Genomic DNA, 21,112 nt, shown 5'->3' with positions numbered 1-21,112 from the left:
GATGTCCTGAACATGCGCCGTCATTTCTAAACTTTTTGTACGTTTATCGAATCGAAACCGAAAATCTGTTAAGATTAATAGTCGCGATTACACATGGAGTGTGTATCTCTCGTGTAATCTGTGTACCTCGTGTTGATGGGTTGGCTGGGGAGTCCAGCTGTCCCCTCTTCCATCAGTGGGTCAAATGTCAACGACAAACCCAGATGGTGACGCCAGGGGATGGTGTTTTGCTGGGTCCCGTAGCCCGCTGGGTCACTACCCACCCAGGATTGGTCAGCGCTTGCGTACGATTTCTAAACAATCAGGATGAGAATTTTCGTTATTTTAAGCATGCCGGGTGATGATAGTGGATAGTACTTTCTAGACGGACGGGCACTAATGGGTTAGTTTTCCCATTTTGAGATTTTTGGTTTATTTCTCTATGCTGGGAATGCATTGAAAGGTTAGGGTCATGTGACCGCATGCGGAGTGTGTGTCAGGAATTGGACTGAGTGTTGACACCAATGTTGAAGATGTTCACGTTTCACTAAGGTTTTACCGCGTACCTGTGCACAGCGTTTCTTCCTGGCTCTGTGTGTGTGTGTGTGTGTGTGTGTGTGTGTGTGTGTGTGTGTGTGTGTGTACGTACGTGCGCACGTTTATGTGTGTTGTGTGTGCATGCATTCGCGTGTGCACTGAAGTTTGGCATTGCTCAGGGAAGCGGCGATACTGACTTTGAGCCTGACCTTGCTGCAACAACAAGACGACCACAAGGTGGTGCTGTGGTGTGGAGCTGAACCCACCTGGGATGCTCTTGCCTGTTCACACGCACCAGGCCTCAGGATCCCACTCACAGTGAGGTGTTTAGGCCTCCACGTGTTTTTCCAGCTGAGTGCACATCCGCTACCTGATCCTGATTCGTGGACAGGGCGTTGCAGCTGTTGGTTGTCGCTTGCTTTGGTGGGTTTTACCGTAGTGTCTTGGAGAGATGGGGCAGTACATCTCCTGGGGGGGGGTGTTACTGCTTTTGCAAATAAAAGTTCTATGAAACTATCACTGGATATTTTGCTTTATTTCAGATCAAAGGGTGCATTTCTTCATTTTATCTAAAGCGGCCTACATTTCCGAGAGAGAGAGTTACTGTCAGGTTTACTGGTGACATCCCTGTGTCAAGTCTGGGTTTAGAACAAGTAACATTCTGATCACAGGGACAGGATACAAACCCACTGAACCGCACACCACCACCATGGCTGTAGTTGTTTCCTAGGCCTGCAAACATCTTGAGACTGTTACGGACATTGGTCCAGTCAGGTATTATTTCATCAGTTAGTTGATCAGAAGATAGTATTATTCTGTTGTATAAACTACCTACTAAAGAGTTAGGTTTCTAAAAATGGTTGCCACCGTCTCAATGCATTTCTGTGATTTGCTGCTGGAGCAAATTAAACAGACACAGCTTTGAGACAGTAGGTAGGGGGGGTATTGAGAGGTATGTGTGACCTCTGTAGGGTGGGGCAAAGTGGGGGCAGGGCCTGGTTTTAGTCCTTTCTTGTGCAGCATGGGGTGGGGGGTCTTCTTCACTGACAGCTTCCCCTCTGGTGTGGTCCAGAGAGGATTGCCTTTTTAGGCGACACCCGATGGCAGGTCATAGCGGTGCAACAAGGGCTTTGTGATAACAGAGCAGTTAGGAGGGATTGAGAAGGGCGGGGGGGGAGGGGTGCAGAGTTGAGGGCGGTGTGAGAGGTTGGGGGGAAAAAAAAGGAACAAGCAGTGAGACTACATAGAGAGTGGGCGGGACCCCAAATCCCAGGAGGACGAGAACCCACATCCACGCGTAGGAGCCTGGGAGCCAGGCTGAAGGTGCGAATACGTCGGCTGATAAATCGGGGGTATTTTGGAGCATCTAACCGGGGCGTGAGCTGGTTTAGGGGAAGCGCCAGGCCAGCTTTGGGGTGTCAGAAGAACGAGATGGAGAAGTTTCAAGCTGCCATGGTGCTGGGGGGTGTGGGCGACGCACTGGGTTACCGCAAGGGCTGCTGGGAAGGCTCCAGCTCCGGTGTGGAGATCCAGAAGGAGTTGGCGTCGCTCGGGGGTCTGGGGGCCCTAAGGCTGGACGGCGAAAAGTGGCCCCTGAGCGACAGGACGTTGATGCACATGAAAACCGCAGAAGCCCTCGTTACAGGTAAGGATGGGACACTGCATATGCCAGCAGGTGACGTCAAAGGCAGGTATGCTGGTCAGCATTCTAGAATCTACCATTGCTACAAATAAGCTTGGGGTGGGAGCTCTGTGTTTTTTGGGGTTTTTTTTTTGGTAGAGTAATATGAACTTCTGTAGGAAGAATACCACTTCTGACATTAGCTAAAAGCAGCCACCTCATAATGAGTAAGAGATGAGGCACACAGAGTTTGTTCCACCAGTGAAGGTCCCGGTTAGGAATGCTGCTGGTATAGTTTCACTGTTGTCTCCAGAGTGCTCAACCGTCACTGTCAGTGCCAAAGGCAAACATCCCTGTTATTCTGCCGCCTGAATCGACTTCAAAGTCGGCCACTTGAAATACACAGTAAGGGCCACCGGGATTAGGTCTCTGTTCATCCACATTCTAGCACAATCTCCGTCTAACAAATAAAAGTGAACCACACGGGTGGGCACCGGACAGGCCATGAATACACTCCTAAGAATAAAGGTGACAAATCCCCACTTGAAATGCCTGGAATTCGACCCATCTCACATTTGTCATATTAGCCTGCTAACTCATCTGTCATTTCACTGCACCTCTGTGACTTACCTCTATAGAATTCCTAGAGATTCTGAACTATTTGCCCTGTGCTGTTTTAGTGCCTCCACTGCATCATAGATATGTTATGGAATGTGAGCTTCATGCACATGACTGGTTTATGTTCGGTGTTACTCATGGTGCAATTAGGGTGATGGGTGACCCTTTCACACTCTTACCTATAGTCCCCCTGAGATAGACCCACTCGAATCCTAAATTCTATATCTAGAATTCTGATTCTATATTAGAATTCAAAATAAGAGCCTCAATTCACAATGGCTGCCTGGCAAACAGGAGGGATCTTCCCCGGGTCTCCCCGAAGACCCCCCTCCCTCCTCTCGTTGTCCGGAAAGATCCGTGCCAGTGTCCCTGCACCTAATCTCCAGCAGGCCGGGCTAAACTTAGCTCTGAAGCTATTGCCTATCTCCAGGGAACTGAGAGGAATCCTGCTAAGACCAGGGGGGCTGTTGTGGCTGGATCTGATGTCACACCATGGTGTCGTAGGGCGTGCCCAGAAATAGATGTACAGTAAGTGTAAGAGCAGCACGTGTTTGTCTGCGTGTGCAAGTATAAGCGTAGTATAATTTCCAGTTTTGTCAGGTTGGGATTACGATTCATTAATTGCATAAAACTGAGAGCTTCATGTTCATCTCTGGAGGATCCAGGTGGTTTTTCTTTCATGACATTCATACTTGCATCTCTGTCTCGTAAAGAAATGAATAATATGGAGCCCTCTTGAAGATCTTTGGGAAATTGTTTAGGTAACGCTGAGAGAATGCTAAGTGTCCCTGTTTCTTCCCCAGACTTCTGGTGTCTCGATGACCTGTATCGGGAACTGGTACGCCTGTACGTGGAGGCCATGGTGTCCCTGCAGGGACGGGCCCCGGACCCCAGTACCATAGAGGGCTGCTCCCAACTCAAGCCAAACAACTTCCTGCTTGCTTGGCACACACCTTTTAATGAAAAAGGTTGGGATTTGCTGCATGGACAAGTGATCTCTATTTTTATTTTTATCTATACACACTCCTTAATGAGAGTTTAACTTCCTCTCCATCTCTGTCTGTGTACCTGCCCTTTCTCCAGGACACACACGTATCTGCTTGCCTTGACTCGATGTGTTTGAACTTCTCGGCCTCTGTATCTCCTGTCTGAAGGTGATGGTCACTTTTCCTGTGTCCCAGGGTCAGGTTGCGGGGCGGCGGCCAAGGCCATGTGCGTGGGCATGAGGTACTGGCAACCAGAGCGGCTGGACAACCTGGTGGAGGTCGCCGTGGAGACAGGGCGCATGACGCACAACCATCCCACTGGTATGTTCTCTGCATGTCCCAACCCCCTGCTCTGGTGGGACATGCTTTCCAAGGCCACCAGGTGGCACTGTGTGTGTGTGTGGGGGGGGGGCCCAGCCATGTCTTTGTGCGGGTGACGTGCCTCATGTGCCACAGGCTTCCTAGGCTCGTTGTGCACGGCGGTATTCGCTTCCTACGCCGTACAGGGCAAGCCGCTGGCCCGCTGGGGCCGTGACTTCATGAAAGCTGTCCCCAAGGCAGAGGAGTACTGCAGGAAGACGATTCGACACATGGCCGGTGAGTCCTGGGTGGCAGCAGAAAAGCTTCTTTTTGGGGACAGCTTCTATTTCCCGAGGCACCTACAGACCTGGACTGCTGCCAATGGGAATCGCAAGAGGCTCCCAGTAACCTGAATTACTCTAGCTGTACAATAGAGTAACCGTAAACTGCTCTGGGTGACGGCATCAGCCATGGGACTAATTAGCCAGGTGTAAATGTACCCACGCATCTCTCCTCCCCCAGAGTATCAGGAGAAGTGGTTCTACTTTGAGGCAAAGTGGCAGTTTTACCTGGAGGAGCGAGGCATCAAGGAAGAGAACCAGGACAAGCCACAGTTTGCTGACCGCTACGACCCCGAGGAGACGGACAAGGTCAGACGTGTATATGACTGTCTCAGTACATCCGTGAAAAGCCACACTATCATGTACATACGTCTGAGGAACCCCACAGGTCCACAAAAAGAGAATAAAATGCCACAGATTGAGATGGGCAGATAGGATGCCCGTTTCTGTAGGCATACAGAACATACTTTTGCTCCCCAAAGTACCTCAATGCTTCAATCCCCTCCACTGTTGACTAATGTACACTTGGCATAGTTTGCGTTGTTAATTGTGTCCATAGTGGCAGTTGAAAGTACACTTGTGTCTCTCCACCCAGTCTTTGGGGGGCCCCACAAAGTCCACATTTTTGCTCCCTCCCATGAAATGCCTGGTACAGGTGTGTTGGGAGCAGAGAGAGAGCAGAAATGTGGACTGCCTGGGGGGTCCCAGACGACTGGTTCGAGAACCATCGCCTTATCTCCAGGCTTTTTCTACTTGTCATTAACCCCCACCCCTCCTCAACAGGTGTACAAGCGCTGGAGCTCAGAGGGAAGGGCAGGACACCGGGGCCATGATGCCCCCATGATTGCCTACGATGCCCTTTTGGCCTCCGGGTCCGACTGGACCGAGCTCTGTAGGAGGGCAATGTTCCATGGAGGTATCGTCTGCTCAAAATACAGAACGCTAACACTGACACACGCTAGTTAGCCAGCTAGCCATAGCTGTGTGTGTGTGTGTGTTTGAGTGTGTCATAACCCAGCCTTCACTGCGGGTTCCAGGGGAGGGCGGAGCTACTGGTTCCATCGCAGGATGCCTGTACGGACTGCTCTATGGGCTGAACCAGGTTCCCGTCGGACTGCACCAGAACCTGGAGAAACGGGAGCAGCTAGAAGAGCTGGGGGAAAAGCTGTACAAGGCCGCCGCGGCAGAGAAGTAACGCCTCTATTACGGAACTGCTCACAGCTCTGCAGCTGCTGACAAATCGCACTCTGCCCCTGTACCCAGCATGCCTCTCTCTCTCTTACTGTGACAAGCATTCCAGTCTCCCCCAACGCAAATATTAACAAAAATAAACTGACAAAAATATTTCCTAACATCAAATGACAAAATACTGTATTGTATCTTTTATTATAAATGTGTGCTATTGATCTGCTACCACTACAGGGCTCCAAATCCTTCCTGACTGACATTAATTTTGGTGGTACTTTTGGTTTGGCTTTGTATGTTTATATTTAAGACATTTACAGATTGTGGCACGTTTTGCATTAACTGTGGAAATTAAACCTGTATTACCAATGATGTTTAATGCCTTCACACAAGAGCAAGGCCTCACTACAAGATTGTTATTTTACACTATTTCTGCCACTTTCACCTGGCACGATGGACACAATTAACAACGCAAACTATGCCAAGTGCAACATTAGTCAACAGCAGAGGAGATTGATATTGGGGGATGATACAATGTAATCATTTAAATGCAAAGATCTATTAATTGGCGGAATGAATGAATGCAAATTAAGTATTGGGGGGTACACGTCCTCCCCGGTTCCAACCCGCCCGTACACACTCGCAATATAGATTAATTGCCACCAGATGGCGCCAATCTAACAGACTTCAGTAAGTATGCTCAGAAGTATATAATGCAATCGTTGCGACACTAAGAAACATACGTTTGAGAATTAAACAATGCGATTGTGGTTATAATTGAAAAAAAGGTAATATGATGAGTTCTTATTGCTCTTACTGGTGTTTTGCGTCTTCCCGAAGACTTCATCCTTTATATGTCCTTCATGTGGAAAATAGTGTAAGGTTCCTGCATTCACAATGCTTCCGTATAACCTGTGCACTGACACTGCAGCATCAGATTAGCTCTGCGGTATATATGATCCTTAAATCACCTGATTGCCACGCAACACCGTGAACTTGAGCCCTTGGCTTTGCTGCACTGGCTAATTCTGCCCTGAGAATGACGGCCTTGGCCTTTAGCTTTGCTCTGTTTTCTAACTGCCTTCAGCCTGATTCAAGATGATCATTATTATTGAATGTCAACAGACACAAAGTTTACATAGCCGTTGAGCTTATCTGACATATTTCTTTTTAGCACATGTGTTACTTCAGTGGGGTGGGGCCAAGGGGGCGGGGTGGGGGGGCTGGGCTAACCAATCATAAACTTGCTCCCCCCCCCCCAGCCCCCTTAGATAATTCTTTGTGCCACCCAAGATTTCAAAGCTGGAGCCAGGACTGTCTTAGTATTCAAAATTTTAAGCTTATAATGTTAAATTTTCGCTAATAAATGTCTTGAAAAGGGCTTTGAGTCTGGGGACAAAAGCATGGCCTCTTTTTTTGTACAGACAAGTCATGCAGGCCACCCACACTGACACCAACTTCAGCTTCACATTGGAAGTACGCGCACTGAAGCGAGTGGTTCATACCTGGATGTCTCACCCAAGTATCAAAGACATTCTGGTAAATCTACTAGACTACCTGGCTCAGTACCCAAACAGGCCCCAGAGGCAAGTGGGAGGGGTGTTTGCATGGCATGGCAGTCGACCAGCAGGGGGCAACAGCAGCAGGCATCTTACAGCTTTCCAGCTTCTACGGGCCAAGTTTCTGAGAGAAAATCCCCAACCCCAGGTGTCCCAGACCCGAGAGGTGGGGGTACTTGTATTCCAGGGATTCCGTGGTCACAAAATGAAGGAGAGGGTCCCAGGCAGAGGCTATAGGCTCAGTGGTGCCCCCCAGAGGATGATATGCACTGAGAGACTGGAGGCAGGTTCAGCTCAAAGGGGTGGTATTGTTCTAAAGATGGTGGCAAAGTTTTCGACTGTAGAACAGAAGGAGCATCAAAGGGTGCCACGTGAAAAGAATATTTGCAGTAGGACGACCGTGTCGGAGAAAAAGCTGGAGCAGCAGGTACAAGATCAAGATATGGGGCAAGGATCAGATGGTCAGAGATCAGGGGAGGAAGTAAGACTGGATGCAAGGGAACCATTTTGTTCTGATTCAGTGCTTGAACCTCAGTGTGGACCACAGGACAAAGAGGATCCTTTGATACTTGCTACCTGGATCCCCACGAGCTCGGGATCTTCTGAGTGTGAGACTCAAGGGTCATGCTCATCTCCCACTTCGTCTACTACCCACATGAAGTTGCCAGCTGGCCCCAGACTACAAGAACCTCCATCTCGGACAAATTCTCCCTGCTCCATAACTACCACAGGAACTGTCCCCTGTCATCCAATACCCATCTGCCAGAGCCCACCTGCCAAGCAGAACCTCCCCAAGTATGCATTTCCAAGAGCATGTGGATCTGCGGCTCTGGATCAGGACAGTGCAAGTCGAGATGTTCAGATTGATGACCCTGGATGCTCAACTCTTCCAGACAATATCAAGACCGCATCCTTTTACAAGGGAAAGTTTCTGCCTGCCTCTTCAGACCTCATATACACTAAAAATGAGCCCAAAGCAGACCCAGAGCAATCTACTACCCTGGAGTCCTCATTTCCATCTCTGATCTCTGAACTTACTCTAAGCCTTATTCCTCTGGTTTCCGAATCCTTGGCTCCCAGCACCTCTTCCTCAAGACTGTCCCCTTCAGAGTGCTTTCCTTCACTTGACTGGCCAATTCAAAGCTTGCAGGAAGTATCACTTTCAGGGGGGAGCGGGACAGGAGCAGCTGACCTAGTAAGCAATCAAGAGCCGCATGGCACTGCGACCACTGCTGACATTCAGTTGATCGGCAGCTTTACGACTCAGTTGGATGCGGGCGTCTCTCAAATTGGCAGTGAGGCATTGTGGGATAGCAAGCCTCCAGAAAGGCACTCAGACTGTCAGGAGAAACTCACCCAGTACCAACATTTGGATGTGGACAAGTACAGGACCCGAAATTACAGCGATACCTTTGCAAAAACACCTTTCAAGCCAAAAATCATCCGTTCCTTCGATACATACACGTTCTAAACCGGGGTGGCCAATCTTATCCGCAAAGGGCCGGTGTGTATGCGGGTTTTCACTGCAACTCCCTAGAGGACTGATTGGCTGAAGAGTCCTGAAGAGTCCGGCCATTTGCGGATAAGATTGGCCACCCCTGTTCTAAACCCTATGCTATCTTCTCATGCACACAAGCACATGACTGTAGTGTAATGTAGATTAATATCCTGCATGTTAATGCCCATCAGTCAACTAAACTTACATTAAAGGGATGTGTCTCCCTGCACATGTAATAATAATAATGATAATAGTGTATTTATATAGCGCCTTTTAAAAATTCAGAAATGCACTGGTAAGTTTGACAAAATGCAAACTTCTGGGGCCAAAGCCAGGGGCTGAGTAACTCAACCTGTCCCCACTGTGGGCCAGGCGTCTTATTTCTGCTGACACTTGGCATCTGCTGGGTGATTTTGGCGTGGATGCCTCTCTTTAGACCTAAATGGCATTACTGTGGATGTCATTATTTTCCCAAAAACCAGAAGCTGTCCGACTTCGAAGGTTGAACTTCTTCTTTTTGACCTGCTTCTGCTATCTGAAAACATCCACGGCGAAGTGGTGACCAACCTTTCTCAGATGGGCAGAATCTCCCCGACACAAATTACACAAAATGTAGCAAGACAGAAAGCCAGAAGTGGCTTATTATTGTCACTGAGTGCAACAACATTTTGATAACAGCTATGAAATGTATCATTTAAAAGGACAGAGTTAATCAAAATTAAGATTTTGGAGGAATCAACTGATTCCAGAAGATCTCCGCTTTGGTCACTGCTTTGTGGTGTGTATGTACCTGCTTTCCTGATATTCCCCAGGCAGCCTTGGCTGCCCATCACCCAAAACTTAATACTTCAGTGTAATACTATATGCTATACTATAGTGATCGCAAACTGAAAGTCTTCCTATTTCATAATATCAAGCATGAGGTATAATAATTAACTTTCATGCCGATTCACCACAGCTTAAGGAACGTGGCTAAATCAGCAAAAGCAGGGCACTGTCTTCACTCGAAATGCCCCAGCTTGTTGACATCGTGCAACATGCCTGATCTTGTGCTTCTGCATGTTTTCCTGCAGCTAAATTAGTAAGAGTAACACTAAAATAGAGACGGACTTGGTTTCTGGTTTCAAACTGGCTGTGGGTTGTCCAGTGGAAAACAATGATGTATGTTATGCATCAATGCTGACTTCAGAAATGAAATGGCTTCTCATTTTGAATTGTGGCAAACAAGCAACAATGGTAGACAGTATTGCAAGGTTTGAGAAACGCCTTTGTCCCAGAGCCTGAATTTTCACACTCTACCTTGACGCAATAGAGCAATGTTGTGACACTGTCAGGAAGGGTTATTACTGACACATCTTAAAAAAAAATAAAAGACAAACAAGCGACTAGAAAAAAGAGCAGAGACTTCAGCTTAGGCTTACAAGAGAACTGCTCCATTTGGCTATTCCGACATAATGTATACTCTGGACGCAATCACAATGGAAGGCACGCCTTTAATGATGTCACTGAAAACAAATACTTCTCCCACCTGTTCTCTTAAAAATTTCCCATCTATTTCAGTTTCATTCATTGCTTCCTGTCGCTAGACGTATCTGACCAGCACACGATATCTTGGCTTCCACATGTATACTATTGGGTATATTTTGAAAAACTCCTTCTCTTGCATGAAACTATAAAATGTTTCCGATTGGCCAGCATATGTGGTACTTTACAGTGAATTTGTTTTCTCACTGAACCAATACACCTCTGTTCTATGAATTCCTCATTTGCCCCTGTGCTCTCATGTGATCTGTTCTGTTTCCCGGTTATTGTAACCCTAGCTGGCTAGGCCTCGATAATTACTGAAAGTGAATGAACTCTTGAACAACAATAAAGAACAATGAACACATAAACTTGCTCTCAGTTTTATATTACTATTTTATATTACTGTCATTTTAAGAAAATGCAAGTGAGATACTATCTATTGCTATGCAGTGTGTAGTAATTATTCCAGCATTAAGGTGTTTAGATGGCTGCTTAATTTTTCTGTTTCTGATGCCAGTTGGATCAAATTTACCTGATTTAGTTGATAACATGTGAGCCCTAAAAGACTTTGAAGGTCTTCACCATATTAGAATGAAAAACTGATTTTAAAAATGTATCTGTCACAGATGTAAGTCCTCATGTAAGCTCCAACATCCTGCTTGTGTGGATATTGTCAACACAGATGACGTAATTAAAGGTAATCCTCTTAGAGCCAGGACTAGTAAACCTCCAGGATCTAGCATTAGGAGATCCACAAATGAGAGTTATTCACAATGTACAAAATGGTTTTACCTTGCTGTGGCAACAAATTATTTTTAAAATACTGCACACAAATTAATAATTTAATTGGTATGCAGCGGACGACATAGTCAATAGCTGCAAAGTAATTGTGGGAATGCATGGTCATATTGACGGAAATGCAGTGTTATTAGGTGTGGTTTGGTAGGTCTGAAGATCGTCATTAACGTACTTGTTTTGCCGGTTTGGCTGTTACCGATTTAGTTAGGAGAATCTAACCTGCGGCTGAGTAATACTAAAAGCCAAGGTCAAGAAGTTGGTTGGTACCCTGTTCTGTTGCGGGACTTTTGCTGCACAATATTGATAGTTTCAGGTGATGAACTTTCGGCACTTCATACGCGTCCTGAAGGCGGAGCGAGTCATCGAAGCCCCGCCTGCAGTCTAATAGACAGAAGAAGGGTGTCTTTCAAAAGCTTTCAGCGATCTGTGGTTCTGTAAAACGGAGAAGATTTTAAAAAGAGAAGCGCAGGAAGCTCTTTGCTGTCCCGGGTCCGATGAAACACGGCGGTAGGTCGGGGCTCACGTCCCCTGCCCTGCACCCCGCTTGGAGGAGGGAAGCATTTTAACCCGGACTCTCTTTGATAACGACAGGTGGAAAATAAGCCCGGGCTGTCCAGTAGTTTACAGACTAGCAGAGAAACGAGAGACCATCGCTTATAAAAGGAAGCACTCACTGGGTTTTTTTCGGTGTGCCTGGGGCTTGGGGGCATCTGTGCCCCGATCGCCACGCCGGAGACCGATCGACTTGTGCGCGATGAACTTTGGAGTGTCGCCCATGAGCCCGGGATCCGGGATCCGCTCTGGGATCTGCTGCTGTTGCACTTTATGTCGATAGTGACACTCGGGACACCGTGTGACTTGTCTCAGCGCTTAAAATGAACCTGACTGCAGCCGAGCGCAAATTACTAAACGGATAATAAAGGACGCAAAATATCTTTACTGCCTGTTATTTCAGTGGGGACTAATTTTATTTTAAACTGCGGTCGATCGCCTGCCCTGCGCAATGAATAGCAAGTCGAACGGGACCCGCACCCCCCAAAACAACGTCCCCGCCGGCCGGGCAGCGGACCGGCTCCCGAGGTATGTAGTTTTAAGGATAGCTACATAGCAACTGATTTGAATCTTTAGCTATCCTAAAAGTTGTATTCTCATTTATCGTTTCCAAAATCTGCAAGAATTTAAGCTGTTTTATTATTATTTTTTAATTTACATTGTATAGCCTACCTTGTTTAGTAGAGGAAACAAGGTTCAATCTCCCTCGATTGTTAGCTATAGCTAGCTAGACACCTTGCATCTTCACTAATAATAAAATAATTGCTCTGAAATATTATATTTAATATATTAGCTGCGTATTAGCGGATGTTTTAAGTAAATTGGGCAAATTATAGGCTATTGTAAATAACGCTGTATTGATATTTATGTGACGTGGATAAAGAGGATACAGTTTTTTTTTTTTAAATGATTAATATTATTGATTTTCATTTCGTTTGTATATGAACAGATGAATGTGTATAAGTATGTAGTGGATCTAGAAAGTTAAAGTACAACAACAGCGCCTTTCTTCCCTGGTGCACCGATGTTTTTCCCTCAACTCTTTGACTTGAGATAATTCATTCATTACCGAATGGCAACTTTGTTAAATTTTGTACGAATTTTTTCTTTTGGTTTTGCAATTGTTTTAGATGGGTGTGATCGGTATTTTGCCAATTTAAAGGAAATGTATGATGTCGGTAGTTACATTGTAAAGTAAGTTTTTTTTTTTTTTTTGGGAAATAGCTTGTTAACGCTTTGAAAGACAGTCTTCTGATACTTAGTCGTTCCGCTCATGGATGATACGTTTGGGATCAGCACCTGCGCTGGCGCTCGGGGTTAAGACCCGACGATTAGAGGAAACGGCTTTACTGGTCTCGGCGCTTTATCACGTTTTAGTACGAAGCGAAGTCTTGAAAGAGCACAAAATAATTGGTTCATTTGTTGCAATTTTAAGGCGAGAACCAAACTGAACACTGTCATCCTACGTCTGATGAACTAGGACTTTTGACTTGGATCAGAATAATCAGTTAGAAGTTTTAGAGTGATCTCACTTGCCACATCTGTATTTCTTACCTTCGTTTCACTATTTAAATTTTGCTGGCCTCGGAGTATCAAGGAATAGGCCTATTAACCATAAGATCCAGCAGTGTTTGTTTATTAGCAGGATTGCCAAATTGGTCAGCTGGCTGGCGCAAGACAAGTCTGCACACACATACACACTCATTTACATGTGTGTAACAGTTTCATTACCTAGTAAATAGTCTGTAGGGTTTGCAAACTACCCCAAAGCTTTTGATGTAGCTAATTTTAGGTTTATAATGGAATAACATAGATTTGCTGTAAGATTTCTTGTGTGAGCATGAGAGTCTGAAAGCGTATCACGCCAGATGAGAGTTGGCAGCCCTGTATTAGCATTTTTTTAAACGTAAAGCCGTTTGTGTAAAGTTTAGTAATATGTATTTCTTGGTATAGCTAAAGTACCTTTTCTGGAGGATTCGGTAGCGGGGATGTGACAGGAAAACCTTCTGGTTAAAGGATCTTTTACCATCACTGTGCATTTCTTTCTTTACCATGGGTTGTGTATGTTTCTCTAAAGTGGGTGATACCACTCTTGTTCCCAGCAGGGTTCTGATGTCAAGATTGAAACTGATTGTTGATTGGTCGTTTACGTGAAACCAGTTTCTCCTGTCCCGACAGAGTGGACCCATATGGCTTTGAGAGGTCCGTAGACTTCGATTATGACTCGTATGAGGAACTGATGTCTGAGTACCTGGTTGTCCTCACTAGAAGGTCCATTAAGTGGTCCAAACTTCTCCAGCGGGGCAACAAGCTACAGAAGAATGTGAAAGGTTGGTGTATACTCGAGTGTGTGGAGGATCTGTATGCACTTACATTTTCACACGCTCTTTCCCATTTAAACAGTAGTCAGAGAGAGTAATTACTCAAGGTTCCAACTCTGGAATTCATTGGTTGGATGCTAGTTTTGGTGTTTTGGTTATTTCCGCAGAAAATGCTTTAGAAGCTGATGGCCTCTTAGAGGCTGATGCTCATCAGTCTAGGGCTGTATCACAGCTGTCAGGCGTCGAAACTGCTGGACACCTGCTGTACCTCTCGGATGTGGAGGCTTGTGTTGTTTGTCCCCTTGTGTGAGAACTCATTCCAGATTACCGTAATGCTGTGTACATAAGTGCGTGTGAGAGCATTATAGAACCTGCCCAGTGCATCGTGGTCTGTTGCAATTACAGTATCCTTCAGTGTTGCGCTGTCCAACTTAGTTTCCTGTTCTTAATGTCTTAGACCTCCTCCAGCACCTTACAAACTCAGGTCAGGTCTGACGGGCAGCAAGTTGGTGTCTCCCACCGTTTGCCCTCACAGATTCTCTAAACATTCTGGCACACAGAAAACCCGTCTTTATTTTTCAGACAACTTTGTCTTAGCGATAAGAAGAAAGGTGTTAACCCACAGGGCAGGGAGTTGGCCAGAATGGCCACGCTCTAGTCACAAAATTAACAACTGTTTAATGTCTTCCTTTCCTGCAGTTTTTGTTGTTGTTTAAAGACATAATTGTGCTCTTCAGTAGCCCTGTATTTTGTATTGAGGAGTTTCATGAGCATTGCAAATAGAAATATGTCATTGTGTTATGAAACAAAATTTTAAAATGGGCCCTTCCTAGCTTAATGGCAAAACCTCGGCAATGGGCCGAGTCACATGACATGCTACAGACTCTGTGATTGGGTAGTAGTCTGTGGTCGTTGCCAAGGTGATGTGTATATTCTGTAAACTATGGACATACTATTAAATAGTTTTTCTGTGTTTCAGGTAGTGTAAGTTGTTGTGTGACTGTTCCCTTGCGGTACTGCTTCATAGGTCTTGTTTGCTGATATTTCTGGTCGTCTACGGCGCTCATAATGTCTATCCGCCACGCAGTGAAGCGGTACGTGCGCAAGGGAATTCCCAACGAGTATCGCGCCCTCACCTGGATGGCCGCCAGCGGAGCCCAGGAGAAGCTGGAGAGGAACCCAGGCTATTACCATGCTCTGCTGACTGGGGAGCATGACGCTCGGCTGGTGGAAGTCATCCGCACAGGTTACCCAGAACCTCCATTCGCCCCCCGCCCTCACCTCCATCTTTACCTCCAACATGTCTCCCTTTCTGATGATCATCTAGCTCTTGGCCATCGGTGGCCTTATGCTTATACGCTATACGGCCAAAAGTACGTGCATACACCCGTTGCTGACACAGGTTTATAATTAAGCACACAATCACGTAAGCTCCTGCAATGAACATTAGCAGCAGAGTGAGTGGCTGTACAGTAGAGGTTAGCAACAGTCCACTTTGCGCCATCATACAACGCCATCTTTCCAACAAGTCAGTTCGCCACATTACTGCCCTGCTAGAGCTGCCCTGGTCAACCGCAAGTGAGGTGATTACGAAGGTCGAAACATCTGGGGGGAAGTTCAACAACGAAGTGGTCGGCCACACAGGGTCATGGATAGGGACCTGATCACTCAACATTAATATTCAACCCGAATGGCAGCAAATCCCCCAATGATGTTCCAATATTTAATGGAACACTTTCCCAGAAGAGTAGAGACTATTTTAGCAGCAAAGGATGGACCAACTTCATATTAATACGCTTGGTTTCAGAATTGGATGCTTGACATCCAGGTGTCCACATACTTTTGGCCATATAGTGCATCTAGGGCTGGTTTCACACATATTCTGAAAACCTCTTGTTTGGTTGCTCGGCTTGGATACATATCAGCTTATGTGACTTTTATCTGAAGGTTATTACAATGACATAGTTTCAGCTAGTTATCTCAGGTTAAGTGCATACATCAGGGTATTACAAATAGGGTTTTATATTGCACTGTGGAAAACTGGTAGTGGAATTAAGCTTTGATGCCAATATTCACAGCTACAGTGCAGAAAGTCTGGTGTAACTTTCCTTGTAGGTTAGCAGGTCACAGATTAGTTTTGACAATGTGGTAGCTCCCTGGAGGGAAATGGCGATAACACAACAATGTCTTGAAATTTTTATGTTGTGAGACTGGACAGGGACTCTAAATTAGCTACAGTCATCTTGCAGTCTGTCATTGTACAAGCTGCTCCTATCAATGATGGTCAGGAAGGGATTTTATTGGCAGATCCAGGTTACCTGTGGTGGTTGGTCCTCCCTCCTTCATTTCTGGGATTCTCTGATTTTAATGTGCTCCCGTGAGGTCTAATTGCTACCCAAGCTTACAGAACTGAGACCGTTGTGGTTGGTCGCACCTGATTACCTTTGGGTATTTGTGATGTGGGTAAAAATAAACCTAGGATGAGAGAGAGGGCCTCCTCTGTTTCTGCCCAGACCTGCACAGGACCTTCCCTGACAACGTCCAGTTCCGGAAGACCTCTAATCCTTGCCTCCAGAAAACTCTCTTCAACGTGCTTCTGGCTTATGGACACCATGACAAAGCTGTGGGCTATTGCCAGGTACCTACCTGCCGTGTGCTCTACATTGGGCGCGTCCAACCACAGCAGATACACTTACAGAGCTCGCTGAGCTCTTGTGTGCTTTTGTCTGTTGCCATGACGCAGTGTCCACAAACTTAACCCTGTGTGTGCTTAATACCGCATGTACGATTATAAACTTGGTATATGTACATAATAAAGCTTTTATTCCCAATCCCCCCCCCCCCCCCATGTTTTGCACCTGTCACATAAACCGCTTAGAATGCTCACCATGTGAGTCATGTAAGCTTTCTACTCGGTCATCTGTTTTATAGAAGAGGCTGCTCTGGGCCCTGTGGGTTATCGGTGAATCGGCCGTGTGCATTCTTAAGGAACGGCAGCCCCTGACAGCACCGCAAAGCCTGCCGCTTTGAAAGTGGTGAATAAGTAGTGAAATTTAGGTGCCTGGTCTTTTGCAGCACCTGAAATTCCACTTTGTATATTGTGTTTGCATATGAGGCATCAGAAAAGGAGAAACGGAATCACAGATGCATGAACAACGGGAAAAAAATACCAGTACTTCTGTTTTTTTCCCCACCCATTTCCTAGATCCTTCAGTTTCAGTAACAATTTGTTGTTTGCTCTTGGGAATCATTTATTTTTTTCCTCTTCTTGTTCCAGGGTATGAACTTCATTGCAGGGTACCTTATCATCATAACCAAAGACGAGGAGAAGTCATTTTGGCTCCTGGATGCCTTGTTGGGCAGGATCCTACCTGGTTAGTGTCCTTACTTGCCTTAGAGATACTTCAGCATTTGTCCTGCCTCCCTGCTGAACTTTCACCTCTGCAGCTGTTTAATCAAAACGACTGTAAATATCCACAGATATGCAGAATGGAAAATATGTCATTAGTTCTTAAACTGTTCCTTGGGTTTGCCAGACATTCCTCATTGGATTTGGCAAAGTCTTGATGGGTAATTTATTTGATTTGGGGTCCCCAGTGACTACAGCCACTCCTCATTTAGTAACTACCTTCGTTAGCAACCATTTGCAAAGGTAACAGTAACAACCTTCCCAACCAATGTGTGCATCTATGACCAAATATCATCAGCAGTGAGAGAGATCTTTGAAGTAGAATGCACAAAATGTTATTCAACACATCTACTTCATGATGGATAAACGTCCAGGCTAGTGTGATTTTCACTTAACGATTTGTTTAACCTGGTCTTTGGAACAGAACTCGGTTGCCAAACTACGAGTGGTTGTAGTTCCAGAACCCCTGTAATGGATGGCAGCTTGCTGTCAAGATGTTCCGCCATGGTCACAACCATATTTCTGAGGGTTGGGTCTGTGTGAAGCTGGTACTGAGGGATAGCCGATATGGGGCTGGAGGATTGAGGTAAACGGACTCTGACGATGCAACAGAATTGTGTAAAAGACTGGACTCTTTGTCCCCTCTCAACTCCTATCCCTGGTGCTGCGGAATGGTCTATTTTTGGAATGAATTTGCCGATACCTATGAATAACCCTGAAGGAGTCACATGATCAGCCTTTTATCTGTTGTGAGCTTGTTAAAGCTTGTGCAACAAGTTGTGGAGCTAATCCCTGTTTAGCTTGCGGAAGCAACACTAGTTATCGCTTTTCTGTCTGGTCACGGCCCGGTCCTGAGCGAGGACAGCGTATGTACTTGGCACAAGACCCGGTCAAAAAATGAAAAGTTGCATGCAAGTTGTTCAACAAAGTCTTGTGTGACCTGATAATTATGATTTGTAAAGAGAATTACAAATCAATCGAGTTGAGTTTTGGAGTTTTTCAAAGCTGGTTCTTTATTTATGGCGTTTTGTGTAGTTTATTTATTATTTATTCCCTAAATACTGCCACCTTGTCATTGTTCAACTTGGGAGGTGCATAGAGTCAAGTGAGGTCTGTTGAATATTTAAACATTTACGATGGGAGCAGCTCTATTTACGTGATGAATTAGATTGGTATGTACCTCCCTGCCCTCTCCGTGCTGCCCTGGGTGCTCGGAGCTGTGATTTGGGCTGCCGTGTGATGTGGGAGTTGATGCATGTGAATGTGACTCACATCATTTTGATGTCTTAATCTTGTAAATTTTAAAGGGTGAAGAGTGACTTTGGGCAAGTAACTGACACCAAAACCCTGGTGTTTGTCAGTGTAGAACAATGTGTAGGTAGCTGGCTCTTAAACTCAAACGATTCAACCTATAGGCTAATGCAGTGTACATTCTGTGGTATCATCTTCTATAATCTCCAGAGGATCCTTTGGCACTCCTTTGACTGTCAACATTGATTGTATGATCGTGGGTAATTGGAATAGCATCCTCCTAAAGGAGCTAGTTATGTTGACTTAAGGGCTTGGTTCTAGGTCCTGCAGACCATTATGGTTTATCTTTGTATTGTCTAGTGAGGACCTGCCTTCACAGAAACATCAAGGTCAGATCCCATCTGTTGGCTCAGGGTCCTCATTACAAGGAGATCTGACAGTAATGATTCATTATATAAATGCATGCCTCGTTTTATGCCAGCGTCAAGCCCTCTAATGTCATACCTTGACTCATTTCTCTGAGCCCTAAAAAGCTCCCACGTCTAAAACCGCTACGAAAGCTCCTTTTTTCTACAGTTTGACAAAGGTGTCTCATGCTCTGATGATTCGTTTGTCTGTGGACTAGTTTAATGAGCAGCTCAGGTGCTTTATGGCTACCAGAGTCAAGAATGTAAATGAGTGACTGTCTCAAAGTAAGAAACCTCAATTTAAGAAGCTATACACTCTACACTCTGCTATATGCTCTGCTGTAAGTATTGAGTGATGCTTTCTCCCTCTTCTCTAGACTACTACACTCCAGCCATGCTGGGCCTGAAGACGGACCAGGAGGTTCTGGGGGAACTGGTTCGGGTCAAGGTTCCTGCTGTGTGGCAGGCCATGACTGAGCACAACGTGATGTGGACTCTGGTGGTGTCACGTTGGTTCATTTGCCTCTTCATTGATGTCCTGCCAGTGGAGGTCAGTGACTGGAGTCCAGAACAGGACACAAATCATCTAGATTAATTGCTCAGTACATATGACTTTAAGGTTATTCCACACCAGAGGGCACCAGTGACGGCCCAGGTATTCTCCTGTTCCCTCCCAGACGGTGCTGCGGATATGGGACTCCCTCTTCTATGAGGGCTCCAAGATCATCTTCCGGGTGGCACTCACCCTCATCAAGCACAACGAGGCACTCATCCTGCAGGCACGGAGCTTCCCCGATATTTGCGACCACTTCAAACAAATCACCAAGGGGGCCTTTGTGGAGGACTGCCATGGCTTTATGCAGGTGGGAGGAGGGGGCGTGGCCCACAAGCCACACCCACATCCCCATCCAGGTGTTTGTCTGGATGGATCTCTATACACAGGGGCAGCCCAACCCTTTTTGGAATATTTTGAATAACCTGGTTGTCATTATGGCAACACAATGGTTCAGTGGTTAGCCTCACACCTCTGGGACCAGGGTTCGATTCTCCTCCCCTCTGCAATGTGTATGGAGCATGTTCTCCACATGTCTTCATGGGGTTTCCTTTGGGTTATCCAGGTTTCCGCCCCCCCCCAAAGTTAAAAAATATGTTAAGTTGAACTGGAGTTGCCGAATTGTCCCTAGGTGTGAGTGGTGAGCGTGCCCTGTGGTGATTGGTGCCCCATCCTGGGTTATTCCCCGCCTTGTGTTTGTAGCTTCCAGGATAGGCTGCAGACCCCCACAACCCTGCATAGGCAAGTGGATGTAGATGATGGATGGATGGTTATTTGTCATCTTCTTTTCCATTCTGACAGGCTGATCCAAAGGGGGGGGGGGGGCGCTGGGGTCTGAGCAGCTGCTTAGTTCATTTACGTCTTGGGCTGCCCCTCTCTGTATATTTGAATAATGTTTGCGCATTTGTTAAATATGTGCATACATGTAAACTAATCCACATAATTCAGCATAGATACATAGTGTTGTTTTTTTTATTTTTAGAATATCTTTGCTGAGCCAGGAAGTCTCTCGATGGGCACCATCCAGAAGCTGAGAGAGTCGTGTCGCGCCCGCATCATCGCAGAAGAATCTCGGTGATCGCCCGTCAGGAGCAGACCAGCCCACCAACCTCTGAGACATTCCAAATGCTGATTTGCACTAAATGTGAATATTTTACTGGTACCTCCCCCCTCCTCCTCACTATCAGGTGAAATGCATTCTGGGAAGAAGGAATAGCTGAACTACCTTGGTTCACTGAAGAATGTAGTCTTAAATCTCATACATGATTTAGATTTAATAGCTTCCTTAAATACTGGACATTTTTTTTTCTGGATGGAATCGCTGATATAAAGTGCTGTATAAAGTGTAAAATGTATCAGTCTCTGCACACCTCTTTTGTACATCTTCCTTAGTAAAGTCTCTTTCTGATTCCTATTTTATTATGTGGAACTGAGTGTGAGGCCACTTTGGACAAGGTACCTGGATCAGCTCAGAATGACCCGTAGCGGCATTTCCATTTACCTAGATTTTGTGCATTATGTGAACTGAAAAGTCGTTAATGGAACCAGTAAAATGGGGACAAGTGTTTGATTTCTGGGTTGGCTGAAGTATGAGACATGAATCTTAGTCTTGCAGGAAGATAAACGCTAAATATTATCTCATGACGTCCATTAACAGAAACACACCCAACTTG

At 45.8% G+C, this 21,112-nt stretch overlaps 2 protein-coding genes across 5 annotated transcripts; both read left to right on the top strand.

Annotated features, from left to right (window-relative positions):
• The first annotated feature begins 1,738 nt into the window (after positions 1–1,738).
• adprhl1 (ADP-ribosylhydrolase like 1) lies at positions 1,739–10,516 on the top strand. 2 transcript variants are annotated; one of them, XM_023834731.2, is made up of 8 exons: positions 1,739–2,161; positions 3,559–3,723; positions 3,937–4,062; positions 4,198–4,338; positions 4,564–4,691; positions 5,166–5,298; positions 5,420–5,573; positions 6,992–10,516. In XM_023834731.2, exons 1-8 carry the CDS (start codon positions 1,948–1,950, stop codon positions 8,595–8,597), a joined length of 2,667 nt encoding a protein of 888 aa, XP_023690499.2. In that variant the 5' UTR covers positions 1,739–1,947; the 3' UTR covers positions 8,598–10,516. The 2 variants fall into 2 exon arrangements, with proteins under 2 accessions (XP_023690499.2, XP_023690508.1); XM_023834740.2 differs by lacking the exon at positions 6,992–10,516 and having other exon boundaries at positions 5,420–5,749.
• A 579-nt stretch (positions 10,517–11,095) lies between these two features.
• On the top strand, positions 11,096–20,853 carry grtp1a (growth hormone regulated TBC protein 1a). 3 transcript variants are annotated; one of them, XM_023835344.2, is made up of 8 exons: positions 11,096–12,026; positions 13,677–13,828; positions 14,907–15,065; positions 16,333–16,457; positions 17,097–17,193; positions 19,264–19,436; positions 19,564–19,749; positions 20,422–20,853. In XM_023835344.2, the coding sequence occupies exons 1-8, from the start codon at positions 11,950–11,952 to the stop codon at positions 20,515–20,517; spliced, it is 1,065 nt and encodes a 354-aa protein (XP_023691112.1). In that variant the 5' UTR covers positions 11,096–11,949; the 3' UTR covers positions 20,518–20,853. The 3 variants fall into 3 exon arrangements, with proteins under 3 accessions (XP_023691112.1, XP_023691115.1, XP_023691125.1); XM_023835347.2 differs by having other exon boundaries at positions 11,100–11,453; XM_023835357.2 differs by lacking the exon at positions 11,096–12,026 and having other exon boundaries at positions 13,711–13,828; positions 14,847–15,065.
• Positions 20,854–21,112: the final 259 nt, after the last annotated feature.

Source organism: Paramormyrops kingsleyae, chromosome 1, assembly GCF_048594095.1.
Source record: "Paramormyrops kingsleyae isolate MSU_618 chromosome 1, PKINGS_0.4, whole genome shotgun sequence".
Classification (NCBI taxonomy): domain Eukaryota; kingdom Metazoa; phylum Chordata; class Actinopteri; order Osteoglossiformes; family Mormyridae; genus Paramormyrops; species Paramormyrops kingsleyae.
The sequence above is the reverse complement of the archived record's forward strand: the minus strand, read 5'-3'. Positions and strand labels throughout refer to the sequence as shown.

Coding starts and splice junctions, on each gene's coding strand:
- adprhl1 (XM_023834731.2), top strand. CDS start 1,948: ATGGAGAAGTTTCAAGCTGCCATGGTGCTGGGGGGTGTGGGCGACGCA. Junction 2,162..3,558: donor CGCAGAAGCCCTCGTTACAG/GTAAGGATGGGA, acceptor TTTCTTCCCCAG/ACTTCTGGTGTCTCGATGAC. Junction 4,063..4,197: donor GACGCACAACCATCCCACTG/GTATGTTCTCTG, acceptor CATGTGCCACAG/GCTTCCTAGGCTCGTTGTGC.
- grtp1a (XM_023835344.2), top strand. CDS start 11,950: ATGAATAGCAAGTCGAACGGGACCCGCACCCCCCAAAACAACGTCCCC. Junction 12,027..13,676: donor GCAGCGGACCGGCTCCCGAG/GTATGTAGTTTT, acceptor CTGTCCCGACAG/AGTGGACCCATATGGCTTTG. Junction 15,066..16,332: donor GGTGGAAGTCATCCGCACAG/GTTACCCAGAAC, acceptor GTTTCTGCCCAG/ACCTGCACAGGACCTTCCCT.